This window comes from Tripterygium wilfordii, chromosome 15 (genome assembly GCF_013401445.1).
Source record: "Tripterygium wilfordii isolate XIE 37 chromosome 15, ASM1340144v1, whole genome shotgun sequence".
Lineage (NCBI taxonomy): Eukaryota > Viridiplantae > Streptophyta > Magnoliopsida > Celastrales > Celastraceae > Tripterygium > Tripterygium wilfordii.
This window is the reverse complement of record NC_052246.1, coordinates 13,629,473-13,643,628: the sequence shown is the minus strand read 5'-3', so window position 1 is coordinate 13,643,628 and position 14,156 is coordinate 13,629,473. Positions and strand designations below refer to the sequence as shown.

General features: G+C 37.7%; 1 protein-coding gene and 1 long non-coding RNA gene across 3 annotated transcripts; both read right to left on the bottom strand.

Moving 5' to 3' along the window:
- Positions 1-4,757: 4,757 nt before the first annotated feature.
- Positions 4,758-8,333, bottom strand: LOC120016437. Of its 2 annotated transcripts, XR_005471985.1 has the most exons (4): positions 7,910-8,333; positions 7,596-7,815; positions 7,234-7,284; positions 4,758-5,103 (listed from the first exon to the last, which is right to left on the bottom strand). It is a non-coding gene; the product is annotated as an uncharacterized LOC120016437 (long non-coding RNA). The 2 variants fall into 2 exon arrangements; XR_005471984.1 differs by lacking the exon at positions 4,758-5,103 and having other exon boundaries at positions 7,116-7,284.
- Positions 8,334-11,442: 3,109 nt separating this feature from the next.
- On the bottom strand, positions 11,443-14,014 carry LOC119980098 (protein TRAUCO-like). Its single transcript, XM_038822757.1, has 2 exons — positions 12,858-14,014; positions 11,443-11,907 (listed from the first exon to the last, which is right to left on the bottom strand). Exons 1-2 carry the CDS (start codon positions 13,918-13,920, stop codon positions 11,642-11,644), a joined length of 1,329 nt encoding a protein of 442 aa, XP_038678685.1. The 5' UTR covers positions 13,921-14,014; the 3' UTR covers positions 11,443-11,641.
- Positions 14,015-14,156: the final 142 nt, after the last annotated feature.

Below are 14,156 nucleotides of genomic sequence, written 5' to 3'. Positions count from 1 at the left end.
CGCTCTCTCTCTCAAATGGCTTCATCCGGTTCCTTCAGGAAGTCTCTGATCCCAGCGTTTCCTACTTTTCTCTCTCGAGGAACGGCATCGAGCGAGTCTGGCAGGATCGGAATCCTTGCCTTCCTCATTCGCGTGCAGGTGATCGCAGATTTTTCGCTGATTTTATCATTTTTTCCTGTCGTTCTTTTATTTTATGATTCCGATAGTTCCGAATCAATAATTAGTTGAGGATTAGGTTTATGTTTTAGGTTACATAATTTAGATCTGTATTGAGCTTTCTGGACGGTGTTGAACTATTTCATTGGATTTGATTTGTGATTATTTTTTTTGGAAATAAATACATTACGCATTTCAATTTGTATATGTCATGTTAACTCGGTGAATCCTTTTTACTTTCTGTTTTTCACATCTTTTAACGTAGCCTAAGTTCTCCGAGGTTATGAAAGTTAATCATAAGCTTATTATATTACAGGATTTCAGTTATAACATTTTACCGTATCATATTTGTGGTACTTGTCCGAATTTACAAGCATGGGAAAATAAACAGCTGATCAAATTGTTTTGATGATTATGTTAAAATGATTGTTGCACAATATCATTTGTCACCATAAATGCTGTTGAATTTCCTGTTTCATGTTATTACTCTCTAAATTTGTGGTCTAGATATGTACAACAACATTTTTTAGATTGGTGATTTAACAGATTGACTCTGCATAACTACAAGAGCTGAAGAGCATCACATCCGGTTTTGGAGTATTGCTAGGGAGCAGAAAGTAAGAGGTTTCTTCAGGAGTTGGGTGCTCAAGGAGCCCGTGCCTAAGTTTAAAAAAGTTCTCATACTTAGAAAGGTAATCATACAACTATGATGTTGCTGGACCTGATTACGCCTTTAAGTACGAGAAAGTTATTTACCTTGCTGTGTGTATCTGCTCTGGTGATTGCTGATGTTGCTATTTCCTGTTTGAGGTAGTATTCTCTGACTTTACGTGAAAGTCCTTTATCTGCAGATTTGTTACTGTTTACTGTTTTTATCATATTTTTCCTATTGCTCTTGTTTGGTGCCAGTATTTGCGACGCTGGATTCATTATTAGACATGTTACTTTTATTTGCTTGTGCTGATCATCCAATTTAGATCTGTATATAGTTCCATTGACCCTTCAAGTTTAAGTGTTTAGCGGTTTAATGTAGAACTACTCACTGGATTGTTTTGTGAGTTCTCATTTAAAATGAATACATACATACATACTTCATAGTTATATCATTAGCTTGCCTCTTTGTTACTTTTTGTTCAAACCACCCTATGCGTTATTCGTTGGCCTAAATTTTGTGTGGTTATAAGATTTGTATTAATTAATTAAGAATCTTGTTGTAGTCAAAAGATCTGGATTGTTGGATATTTCATTTGCTATTGGAATCCTTTGGTGTGACTCCGTGAAATTATGTGTTACATATTGCTTCAAAATTTCAAATAGCCATTGTTCTGTTTTCATTGTTTCTGGGATAAATTTTTTTGTGCACTATCTTTCGTTAATTATGTTTTTTTAACAGTTCTGTTATTTTTCTTTGCATTTCAATATGCTTGAACATTGTTGATTCTATCCTTATTGTCTTACCTTGAACTTATTTGTCTTTGCTTCATTTTTTTCTTTACTGGATTGGCTTACTTCTTTCCTTCTTGAGCTTCTATTATTTGTTAGTTCGTATTTGGCACAGAATACCGATAGTTGTGTTTATAGATTGCGTAATTTCTGATAATTTTTGATATCTTTACGCGATTCTAAATCATAAATTTAGGGCCTGCTTGGCTGGAGGGTTCAAAGGGGTACAGTGGGGTAGGGAGGTTTTCTAATTCTTTTAAATGTGTAAAATAACTATTAGAGGAGTGAACCCCTCCCAACCCTTTATTTGTGGGGGGTTCAGTGGTGTTATGCCAAGATCATAGTAAGAGCTGGTAATATTTTATTTGTGTGCTTGTCTAGATTGAAATAGGTTTTTTTTTACATTAGAGATTACGACTTTTTCCCGGGTGGTGAGCCCCACACAACTTCCATCAATTAGAGATAGATTTGAATCCCCTACACCCAAAAAATAGTAGTAGTTGGGGGGATTATCTTTGTGTTCCTTGCTAATGTGGTAAATGCATAAGCACAATTATTGTCTTATGTGGTATGTGATCTTGGGGACTGGATGCTTAGAAACCTGTTAACGACCTGAACAAGAGAGAATAAGGGACAAGGGGGCGGGGGGCAAAGCTATCTCTAGTTGATGGAAGTGGTGTTAAAGCAATATTAACTGAAACAGAATTGCTGATTGTGCACAAATTCAATTGATCTGTCTCGCTATTTCATAACCTTTTTTTTTCTTTCTAATTGTTATTATTACTAACATTCTATCCACTTGCGATATTATTGCCCTTTCCACCAATATTCTGCATTTTGAAATTGGGACCCTTGAAGTGAATCAATAAATGCTTCCTTGCAGATCTATTAGAAGTTCATCAATACTTTTGGAAAGATCATATGATGGGTTTTGAACTTACTTGCATGCCATTAAGAAATTTCATGCCCAGATACATTTGATCTTTATATGGTACCTGATAAAACTACTGAGTTGCAACTCTTATTCCAGATTTTGACATCTAAATCAAAACCTTTACTTCTATTATATTTCCTTCAGTATTATCTTTTATAAAGTGATGATATGGCTAATCCATTCAGTATATACATAATCATCATCATCATCCAAACCTTGTTCCAAATTATTTAGATTCGATTACAGGACTGTATGGGAGATATCAGATTATTTGGATAATTCCTTCTGTATATATTTATAGGTTCTCAGATTTTTATGATCATGGGTAAAATGACTATTGAACAACTGTTCCTTCATTTCTAGTTCTTGTTTTACAATCTATCTGTGAATTTTGTTTGATTCTTGATTTCATATTTGCTCTATAATATTTTTTTTTTTAGATATGTACTTTAACATGCGGAGCACGTCCTTTTTTTTGCCTCATTGAATGGTTTTAGTGCATGGAAAAGGTTTGCTTCAGGATCTGCTGTGATGGAAACTTTACCATGCATAATCATTACTCATTGCATTCTGTTTCCTCTTTTTGTTCGTATTATGGTTTTTGGTTGCGTATGTGTTTTATATGTTCTTGTTATTCTTGGGAATAATTGCGTTTGATGCATGATGTGATTATTGTAATGATTTGTAGACTGAATATATTAGCACATGGGTTTGTGTTGCTGACTTGTTGAGGAGACATTTCTGGGTAGTGGGTGCATGTAATTACTTATTTGATTGAGATTATGTTTGATTAGGAACAATCTTTCTAATGGGCCTATGAACTTGCCTGAAACATGTTACTTTTATTTGCTTGTACTAATCATCCAATTTAAAAAGATTGTTCGTAATCAAACATGGTATCAATCAAATAAGTAACATGACTAATAAGATGGTCTCAATCAAATAAGTAACATGTTTTTTTTGATAGGCCGAAATTCTTTATGGACCCGAATGGGCTTTTAGATCCATTATAATGGGCATAAATTTATAATGATGGGCTGAAAGCCCAATTGTAATGGGCCTAGGTTCTTAACACGTATTAGATCCAAATTAGTGGCATAAAATAATTTATAAAGACAATTGGCCTGCTAAAATATGATGAAGCCCAATTACAATGGGCCTACGTTCTATAGAGCCCAATAAAAGTGATTAACGCCCATTAAAATGCGCCTAAAGCCCAGCCCAATCGTAATAGGTCTAAAAGTTCTAATTTAATGGGACTAAAATTTTTTTTATTAATAGGCCCACTGGAATGGACAGAATGCCTAATCTTAATGGGCCAAATTTCTATAAAGGCCAACTTAAATGGGCTGACAACCCAATCGTAATGGACCTTTAAATTTCAATAATGGCCCATTACTGGCTTTTGGTCCATATGGGCCTAGGTTTTATAGAGGCCCTAATCGATCAATAAGTCCAACTTAATGGGCTCAACACCCGCTCTAAAGGGTGGAAAGGCCTGTTATCGTAATAGGCCCAGTGGATCCAACTTAATGGGTCTAAATAGTTAAAAATGACAATAGGCCTACTTCATGGGCCTGAACAATTTTTAATGACAATGGGGAACGAACCAAAAGCTCAAGGGTAAAAGACCCAATGGATAAAAATTAATGGGCCTGAACAAATTTAACGGCTATAGGCCCACTTCAGTGGGCCGATCAATAATGGGCTAAAGTTCAATAAAGGCCCATAACAGCAATTCGCCCACTGGAACAGGCCGAGAGCCCAATCATAATTCTATAAAGGCTACTTGGTCTACCTTGATTGAGCCCTCAATTTAATGTACATTAGGCCAACTTACATGTGCCGAAATCCCAACTTATACAACCAGTGTCTTATTATAGCTATCGGGAACATCATAATTGGGCAACAAAGTTTTCAAAGGAAAATAGGCCGATTTTAATGGGCTCAATCTTTCTTAATGTCGAACAAAATGTGTTGAAAACACAATTTAGTTGGGCCGCACACTTTTGGCGCAAGTCCAAATATTGGGACGAACTAATGGGCAAATAAGACCAGCTAGTTGGGCCTTCTCTACGTTCGCTTACATATTCTGCGACTTAGGACCGAATGGGCGTGTTTTGTAACTTGGACTGCGGGCCCACCTTCAATAAACAAGTTACCAAAATACGAGTATAGGACATCGTCACGGGCCAAGTTCAAACGTTATGGCCTCTATAGCACATTGAGGACCATATGACACAACATACAAAATTTACCCCCATCTCATATAAAATACATGTAAAACAGAATGTAATAATATTGCAACAAATATAAGCCACATAATAAAGAAAAGAGCAACAAAATTTCAATCCCTAACAAAGGGATTTCTCCAGCTGGACCATCACCCAAATGAACTAGATGATGGACTCTGACGGAAAGAGGATTTAATTTTTACTGTAATCTTTTGGTATGGCACTCAGAGTACCAAACTCGTACCATGATGTTTTGGTATGGCACTTACCGTACCTAACACTTACCGTAAAATGTGGTAGAGTTACTTTAGTAGCTGATCTCAAAAGAGTTTTCACCTGCATCCAAAAAAATCACCATAACATTGTTTAATAGTTCCATAAAATCCACTTGTACCAAGTCGCTTACCCTGAAATGATTCAGTCTTAAATCAACAAACTCTTCAAAAAGGTATTCTCATTGATTTAGTCTTAAACTGTTCTGGTTTCAACAAACTTATTTTGGAACATGTTACAATTTGGTTTCAAGATAAGGGTAAAGAATAGAGGAAGTTCTCTGTAAGTACAGGTTCAAAGCATTATAGAGAAAATTGATTGAGTAGTAGGTTAGGCAAACGCAGCATTTAAAATTGGATCTAAATTTAGTCTGAGGGTGACAGAGTATGCATGAAGAATAATGCAAGTTTATGCAAGTTTTTTAGAGTCAAATCAAGTTTTTGTTGCATAGGTCAGATAATCAACTTTTAACGCTTAGAAGAGGCAGAGAGATAATGTTAGGTAGGGTTTGCGAGTTTGGGTGAGTGGTTCTCTTCTTTTGAATGAAAAAAGGGTTTGAGAGTTTGGGTGAGCAATTCTCTTCTTTTGAATGAAAAAAGGATTTACTCGAGCACCATGGTAGTGTTTAGAAAGGAGAATGATTCTCAATGAGGGGAGATAAGTGCTCAGAATTTCAGTAAGAATTGAACAGGTTTAAACAAGTGTCTGAACGAGCAGAGAATCTATTTTGGTGCAATAGTTCAAACAGTGGTACTCATCTCCTACATATTTCTGTTACAAGTAAATGACTCTAAAACGATAAATATCGGAGCAAAAACTACATTCAAATCAGAAGGCTATTTTATAGAAGCACCTGGTTATATAGTCTGAATCTGACAAGTTTTAACGAGAGCTTCTATACAAAAACCATATACATAAATTAAGTTCCGCAGATCTAAGTTATACTAATGCAAAGAATACTTGTTACCAGCAAGTTCAGTTAGTTTGGTGGTACAAAATAATTCAACCATTTCACAAATAACCAACTAATACCCATTAATTCAATTGGAAATGTATGTCATACTTTAAGTCTTTCAAATGTGGATATCTAGATATTCAACTGAACGTATTCTAAATATCCAGACGCTTAATGTCTTAATGTAAATACAAGGTGGAAGCTAGTTGCCAACTTGCCATTGCCACCAATTTCCTACAGAGTTTGTTTTCTCTCATTCCCAACACAATAATAAGGATGCATTGTTGGCTACCAAAAAGTCTTTGCAAAAAAGATGAGAAATTTTTTGGCAGGATACAACTAAAAGGTCTTTGTGTAAAAGTCTTGACAAAAAATAGCAGTAACACACTGAATGATTTACTATTGACAACTAAATACCCCATTTATCATATCTATATATATTATGCAACAACAAAAGGGTCTACCAAGTAGATGAACTTACCAAGAAAAGACAATTTAAAATACGAAGTTTTTCTTCTCAAAAGAATCTGAAAGATCAAGGGTGCATATTTTGCAGACTGAAAAAAATTGAATGAACAACAATGTTGCATACGAAATGAATGGTTCTAAAGGTCAAAAACATCTGATATTTAACTATTCGAGGCAGGCTGACAGTTAAATAAAGAAGAAGATTGTGGACATTGCATCAATAACCAATCACAAACCACTTGATGCCAGTTCCACTTAAGTAACGAATCATTTTCTTTCAAGCAAAAGATAACAAGAAAAAGCTAGCTGACTCTAACAGTCTAACTTATGTATTTTCAATGAACTTGCTTCCGTTTCCCACTAGTTGGATTAAATTCTTAACTGCATATAATGTTGTACACAAGATACACTTTCTTTTCTTACCTTTTATTTTCATTTGTTTAGAAGAGACAGGATGCACAATTATACATATCAATAAACAGCTACTCACTTTCTCTAAATTTTCTGTTCCTCTTACCAGAAATGTAGAGCTAGTATAAAAGCAAGATGGAAAACAGAAAAATTGTATCCCTACGTTGCTCGTTTAATATTAAAGTGTACCTTCAGAAGAAATATCCTATAGACTACAATTTATAGCACCATTCAGTTCAGGAGCTCAGAATACTCGAAGACATCAACATTTGGATATAGTAAATTGAGTTTAGAATAAGCATATAGACTTTTAAAATCAATGACATTGTATACGGAGAAATAGGGGGCAAAAACTGTACCACTCTTTGGCACAATCAAAGCAAGCGATATTTCAAATCATCCAGCTACCTCTGCCAAAACAAAGAAAAGGATGCAAGGTTAGAGAAGCAGGTAGGCGGTAGCATTCCATATGAATTCTTGAGTATTGTATTAGCTAGAGACCAAGGATACAAGGCCTGGATCTCTTTAGGATCCAAAGATAGCATGGACAAAGAAACATCCGTAACAAAAAAAAATAGTGTAAGAAGCAACAAAAATGACCTTAGGATCCAAATAGCAAACATCTGTAACAAAACACAATATAAAAAGCAAGCGCATCATATGATCTAGTCTGAGTCTCTATAACATGAGAGACGCAAATTTGAGAGATAGAGAGACGGACCTTGAAGATTATGTGGAGGCGACACTTCGACGTCCTTAAGGATATCAAGGTAAACCGTCGACCAACAAGGCGAGAGTTCTCCGAGGCCGCCTCTTGTAGACGAGAGGGGCTTTAGGAGACTTTGTTGGGGATGTGGAGTTGCTGCAGAGCGGTTTGCTAAAGACACCAGAACATCATATCTCCTCAACTAAAATCGCCTTAGGATTCAAATAGCAAACATCTGTAACAAAACACAATATAAGAAGCAAGAACTTCATATGATCTAGTCTGTCTCTGTAACGTGAGACACAAATTTGAGAGATAGAGAGACGTACCTTGAAGACTATGTGGAGGCGACGCTTCGACGTCCTTAAGGATATCAAGGTAGACCGTCGATAGACAAGGTGAGCGTTCTCCGAGGCGGACCTCTTGTAGACGAAAGGGGCTTTAGGAGACTTCGTTGGAGATGTGGAGTCGCCGCATACCGGTTTGCTAAAGACAGCAGAAGATCATATCTCCTCCGAGGCACCGATCTCGTAGACGGGAGGCTTGCTGCGTTCGGAGACTATGTCGGAGATGCTGGCGTCGGAAGATCGACGGTGATTTTAGGTTTTGGCGCCGAGGTCCTGGTGGCGCTGGAGAGAAGAACGGACCTGGCAAGGGCCGATGACATGGCTTTGGGAGTTGTATCAGCGTAGGATTAGGGTTTGTTCTGTAGATCCACAGCGATGGGTTCTGATTCCCAGTGAGTTTTTGGCGGAAAAAGGGCGAATGAATGGCGAAGTCGGGTTTTCAATTTATATTCTACTTAATACCCGAAACGGTCACGTATTATCTAGCTTGATGAGGTTTCTGACCAGGAAATATAAATATTGGGCCTCTTTTACGAGCCCGCGTTTGGTTTCTCATTTTGTTGGTCTCTGTTTGTTTTCTCATTTTAGGGGCCAAGAGAAGAGATTATGAAGCAAAGAGCTAGGACTAAAAAAATGATTTTTGAAGTTTTCATTTCCTGAGAGAATTTTGCAAACAGAAATATAAACTAAATTTCACAAGAATTATTTCACAGAGACTCGAGGCAGGTGTTGGTTTTTGCTCAAATTTCTTTTAGCTACCCTTTTCTCCTACCAAATGGGTGCACAACATCTCTCATCTCCTATCCTAAACACCATACAGCAATTGGACATACATGGTTCAGGGTAAAAATTCACATTCTCATTTCTTTCAAAACATCATAAGCAACAAAAAATGAATCAATTAAAATTCTGCATCGTCAAATCTGATTCTCATTTTCAGAATTGCATATCCTCAGGACATTAGCATCCAAACGCATTGCATTGGAATGTAACTAGGGGAATCAAAAGAGGAACAAATGTGCTTACTAGTGCTTGAGTGTCAACGAGAAACAACCTACTTTCATCGGAATTGGAGAGCTGAGAAATCCACCACTTCCGCAGCAGCAAATCCTCTATATCTACAAAATTCAATCCCTGAACTGGTTCCAAATTGCCACACCCACTAACACGCCACAGCAGCAGCCATTCCAGAAATTTTGAAACAAAAAAAAACACATGCATAATTGCAAATCCACCAAAATTTATGCAGGAATCGGTCCTCAATCCCTAAAATCCACTGTATAAACAAGAGAAAAAAACGATTATCAATAACCAAATCTGTCTCAACAAATTATCCTCAAGACAAGGTGAAATCAAGATGGAGCATACCTGTCTGCAACTATAAAAACTAGCGAGAGACTAATTAAGCGAGAAGACGTGAGGGGTAGCGAGGGGTAGGGAGACAAAAATAGGCACATGCTCCACCAAATGGCTACTAACAATCTTCTGTTAATATTGTCGACCACTGACCCCCTTCTCCCTCCACAAGCTCCCTTGGGTGGCCTATTAGTGCACAATTTGTCCTCTGCACAACCCTTAATACTTCTCTCCTCTCCATCAGCTCAAACTCTCGCTCAAGTAAGCTCAGCCCTGGTGGCTGTCTGTACCAACTTCTTGTTGAAGATATCACTCTTGCACATCTGGATTATTACCCTAATTTCCATCCTTGGTCTATTTTCAAATACAAGGCATTTCATCCTCTCACCTGCCACCAACAACGGCATGAAACAGACATCTCTTTGAAGGTTGGTCCATGCTCTGCCAGAAGGCCCTGAACATTCTTCCTTGCGACAAGTTCAAAAACTCATACAAATTTTTTGGTTTACACAGTCATCAAGAAAGCCATAGTCAGTAGAATTCCATTCAAAAGTCATCCCATGTGACCAATGTCCCTTGTGAGAGTGAATCCATAGCTATCTCAAGTATTCTCGACTGTGTTTTTCGCCTTCTTCTGACAGCTCAAGAATTTCCATCCCATATGCCAATTTCAAGAAGCAAAAGGCAAAGCATATACTCATCATCTTCCAGCAAACCAATATCAGTAATGGTAACAGAACAGCAAGCAAAAGAAGTCCATTAACATTCTCATGTAAATATTTTTTATATATCCCACAATTCATGTAACTCCATAGAGCTAGAAAATAGGAGCTGAGGACAAATAATGCATGTCCACACATAATTTGAGTCATGTTTTATACATTTAAAACACTAGTCATGGCTCTGAGATATGCTAATGTTAGAAAATGAGGGTGTAGTCCTCTGATTTTCAATTTTTCATATTCTTGGGGATCATTACTTCATTGAGTGGTTGAGCCTCATATCCATGACCATGAGGTCGTGTGTTCAAGTCCATCCCCTCCTCAAAATGCTTGCCTAAGAAAAAAAATTCTCTAGGTTATGATGTTGAAAAAGACAAAAAGTAAAAACCAACAAATAGATCCCATGATTAATTAAGAAACAACATGCTAGCAGTTACAGAAACTGTGTCATGCTAACAGAAAAGGTGTTGGTTTTGATTGAGTTACATTAAAGAAATCAGTGTATGGAAAACATATTGGCTGCAGGGTGAAAATTGGTCATGGTAAAACAAGAATATATGGTTACGAATTACGATTGTCACAAAACAAAAATACAAGAAAATTTACTAGTTCAATAAGTCACTAACTTTTCACTAGGAGGTAAAATGATGTTTTTGTCACAGGACTTGTGCAAAAGCAATGTGACCATCCTGATCATTCTCCTAAGTTTGAATCTATCAGTATGTTGCCTCCACAGCAGCATTTTTTCTTTCATCAAATTGAAAAACTTAGCAAGATGGAGAATTGTGGATTACCTGTCAATGTAGAAAATTCGTCAATTGAACAAATTAGCCACAAATCAAAACATACAGAGCAGAGGCAGGACATGTTTTTCGTTAAATATGATTGTAATTGTGCCCTTTTCTTTATCCTGAAGTAGACAAGGAAGCATGCAAGCATGTTTTAGTGGCTGCAAATTCAAATGTATTCATGTGCTTTATACGCACAGCATAAGCCAAATTAGAGACTACGTATGATGATAAACTAAAAGCATATGCATGTAACAAGAGAATCGAAGTGTACGTACTATCGGACTGTCATCTAAATCAAACCATTTTCATTTCTATATTCAATTTTAAAATAGCAGAAGTTGAAACTCGAAACACATATCCATCATCTTCCAGCAAAAGCCAATACAATTCATGGTACCTGAATTGCAAGCAAAAGAAGCATAATGTTGTAGATAGGCAACAGACTAATGAAAAGACAATTGAAATGTTGCCCGTGCAGTAATGCAAATGGAAGAAGCTATGGTAAGTTTTACTCCATGATATTTATTGATGATGTGAAACAAATCAATGCAAGAAAAGTTTTACTCCATGGTATTTATTGATGATGGGAAACAAATCAATGCAAGAAAACTCAAGATTAGTTAGAATAGAAAGAAATGTATCAAGATTGGGGTCATGCAACAGCTTTACATTTCATGAGCAGGAAATAATCTCTTTCAAAGAAAAGCCAGTATGCAGCACTCATAATTAACTTTAATTTTTCTGTCATAATACAAAAGAATTCAAAACTAAAATACAATCCAAAACTCAGCTTGTTCTCCTATCAATTCAGAAACTCAGTAATAAGCTAGAAAATTGCCAACTGGCTATGGCTTCGTCTCTTGAGATGCACCATTTTCAAGCCGGCTGTCAAATCCTTGATAAGGAACTTCAACCATGGGCCTGGGGACTGGACGACCATTAAAGTCCTCAGGCAAGAATTCAAAGTCAGGGCCAAAGTTAAACTTAACCATACAATTTGGTTGATCAGGAAGAGTATAAATTGAAGCAGCAGGGTAGTAACGGCCACCGTATAAATCCTTGAAAGCTACTCCTTGGCATATACCATTTTTAAAGAAAGATAGCTCACTTCCTGTAGATGAATCAGCCAATTACAATCATATGCCATAGATAAACAATGACTTAGAGTAGTCTAACACAAAAGTTTTATAAGTTTACTTTAACTTGAGAAATAAAATTTCAGTAAAATGCTCATCAAAGACAGACAAATCAAAATAACTTTGCCCCCAAATCAAAGGAAACAAAAATGCGGCTAGAATTCAAACAAAGAGACAAACCTACTGATAAAAAAGGAAGGGCATACCGTATACTATCTGTCTTAAGTTGCTTTGGTTTTACGTAAGTCATTCAATATCAGTATATTCAGATAATACAATCTTAAAATTCAAGCCCCTGGACATAGGGCACAAGAAATTTGGAATACTATTGACCTAATCACCTGATTATGCCAAAAATTCCAGAAATTCAAAAGGAGAGGGGGAGGAGCATGAACCTCGTATGAAACTTCTGCCCTTTGTCCTTGGAATAAAGACCCAAATAGATTCCCAGAAAGAAAGGAAAAAACTGCACCATTGTTATGCATTGGCAGATCGTTAACTCTAAAAATTCGTAACTCGTGGACTCCACATATACTGCAGCCAGGACTGAAATCTCCTTTCTGGCATCTCATTTGGACCATGTTTTTTGTGAGCAAGTCTAAGCATATTATGAACCCTATCACGTTTTATGTACTATCTAATTAACTTTGGATTGTCTCTTAAATTGTTTACCAGATTCCTACTATTCTCCCCAACAAAAAAAAAATCAAACATCTCTTCTTACGTTCAAAAAAAAATCAATTTACATGCAGAAATATTTCCCAACTTTGTTGGAGAACAAGGAAGAAAATAAAGACCAAAGTTTCAAGCATGAAACAGTACCTAACGTTACTGCAACTTTCACATAAGTGATGAAAAACACTAAAAAAGTTCACAGTGCTGGGAAAAAAACAGCAAAAAAAAAAAAAAATCAACAAAAGCTTACCAGGGACTACTTTAGGCGGATCCTCCTTAACATCTGGTGCAACATAATACCTCTGAGCCTTATACATAACCAAATGGGGTGGCTTGGGTGCATACAGGTTCCCATCCGGTAAATTGATATAAAGCCCTATGACATCTCCCTCCTTATACCCTTCCTCCCCATACTTCTCCCTCAATGCCTTATGCACCTTGCTACCATCCATGTCCCTGTAGCCAAAACTATTCCCATCGTAGCCAACCGGAGCCTGCAGGTCTCCTTTCTCTGTCGTCCACCCAAGTCGTGTGTGCCCCGTCGGCCCCAAATTCACCACCTTTATCTCAAAATACCACGCACCCTCAGAAACCCCTCTGGTGGCCCGCACCATGCGATACCCTTTAGTGCTTCCAGCACTCATCCTGTCATCGCTCAGCTCCACTTTCTCTGCTTTATAAACCTTAGACAAGCAGATGCTCATCTCCGGGCCATCATCGCTCTTGTCCGCCAGTCTCGGGACTGGAGTGATCATAACCGCGTCCTCAGCTGGGGCATTCTGTGGGTTTGGCTTGGTTTTCTTCTTGCCCTTTCGAAACGTCCGTGAGACCCATACATTGTTGTTCTTCTTCTTCTTAGCTTTCTTCGTTCCATTAGATCCTATCGTTGCCGGCGTAGTTGCAGCTATTGTCGCCGACGGAGTTTCACTTGTGGGGTTGTTGATCGACAATGTTGACATTTTATGGAAGGATGAGAGTGGTTTCTGCTTCTTCGGTGGTGGTTCAGTGCCATATTCCTCGTCGTCCTCGATCTCCAACTTGGGGGATCTCAGCGGCTTCTCTGTGTCGTCAGAGGGCGTAGGGGCATCATCTGAGAGGGAATCGGAGGTGGACAGAACAGAAGGGTCTGGTTTGTTTTCGCATTGAGGTTCAACGTCGTCTTGGCTTTCAATGTCGTTTAGTGGTTCAGTGTCTTGATGTCCGTTTCCGTTTTGAACGTCTTCCGGCTCGGCGGTGATTGTAGTTGCGACGTTGGCCATGGATTCGTCCTCTTCCTCGTCCTCTTGTCTATAATTGCCTTGGAGGGAGTCCATGGCAGATACTGAATTGGGAGTTATTTAGGGTTTTTATTTGATTTGGGAAATCTTGAGGTGCCACCCACGGATGACGAGAAGTGTTCCTCGTGAAAGCCGGAGCATTGACTGATAAGTGATAACTAAAAATGGGCCTAGGCTTTTAATTGAGCATGTTAGCCCATCAGTAAAGATCTTAGCAGATGGGCCCCTTAATTCAAAAGGCCCAGATACATTATACCGTTTTTTAACTACCA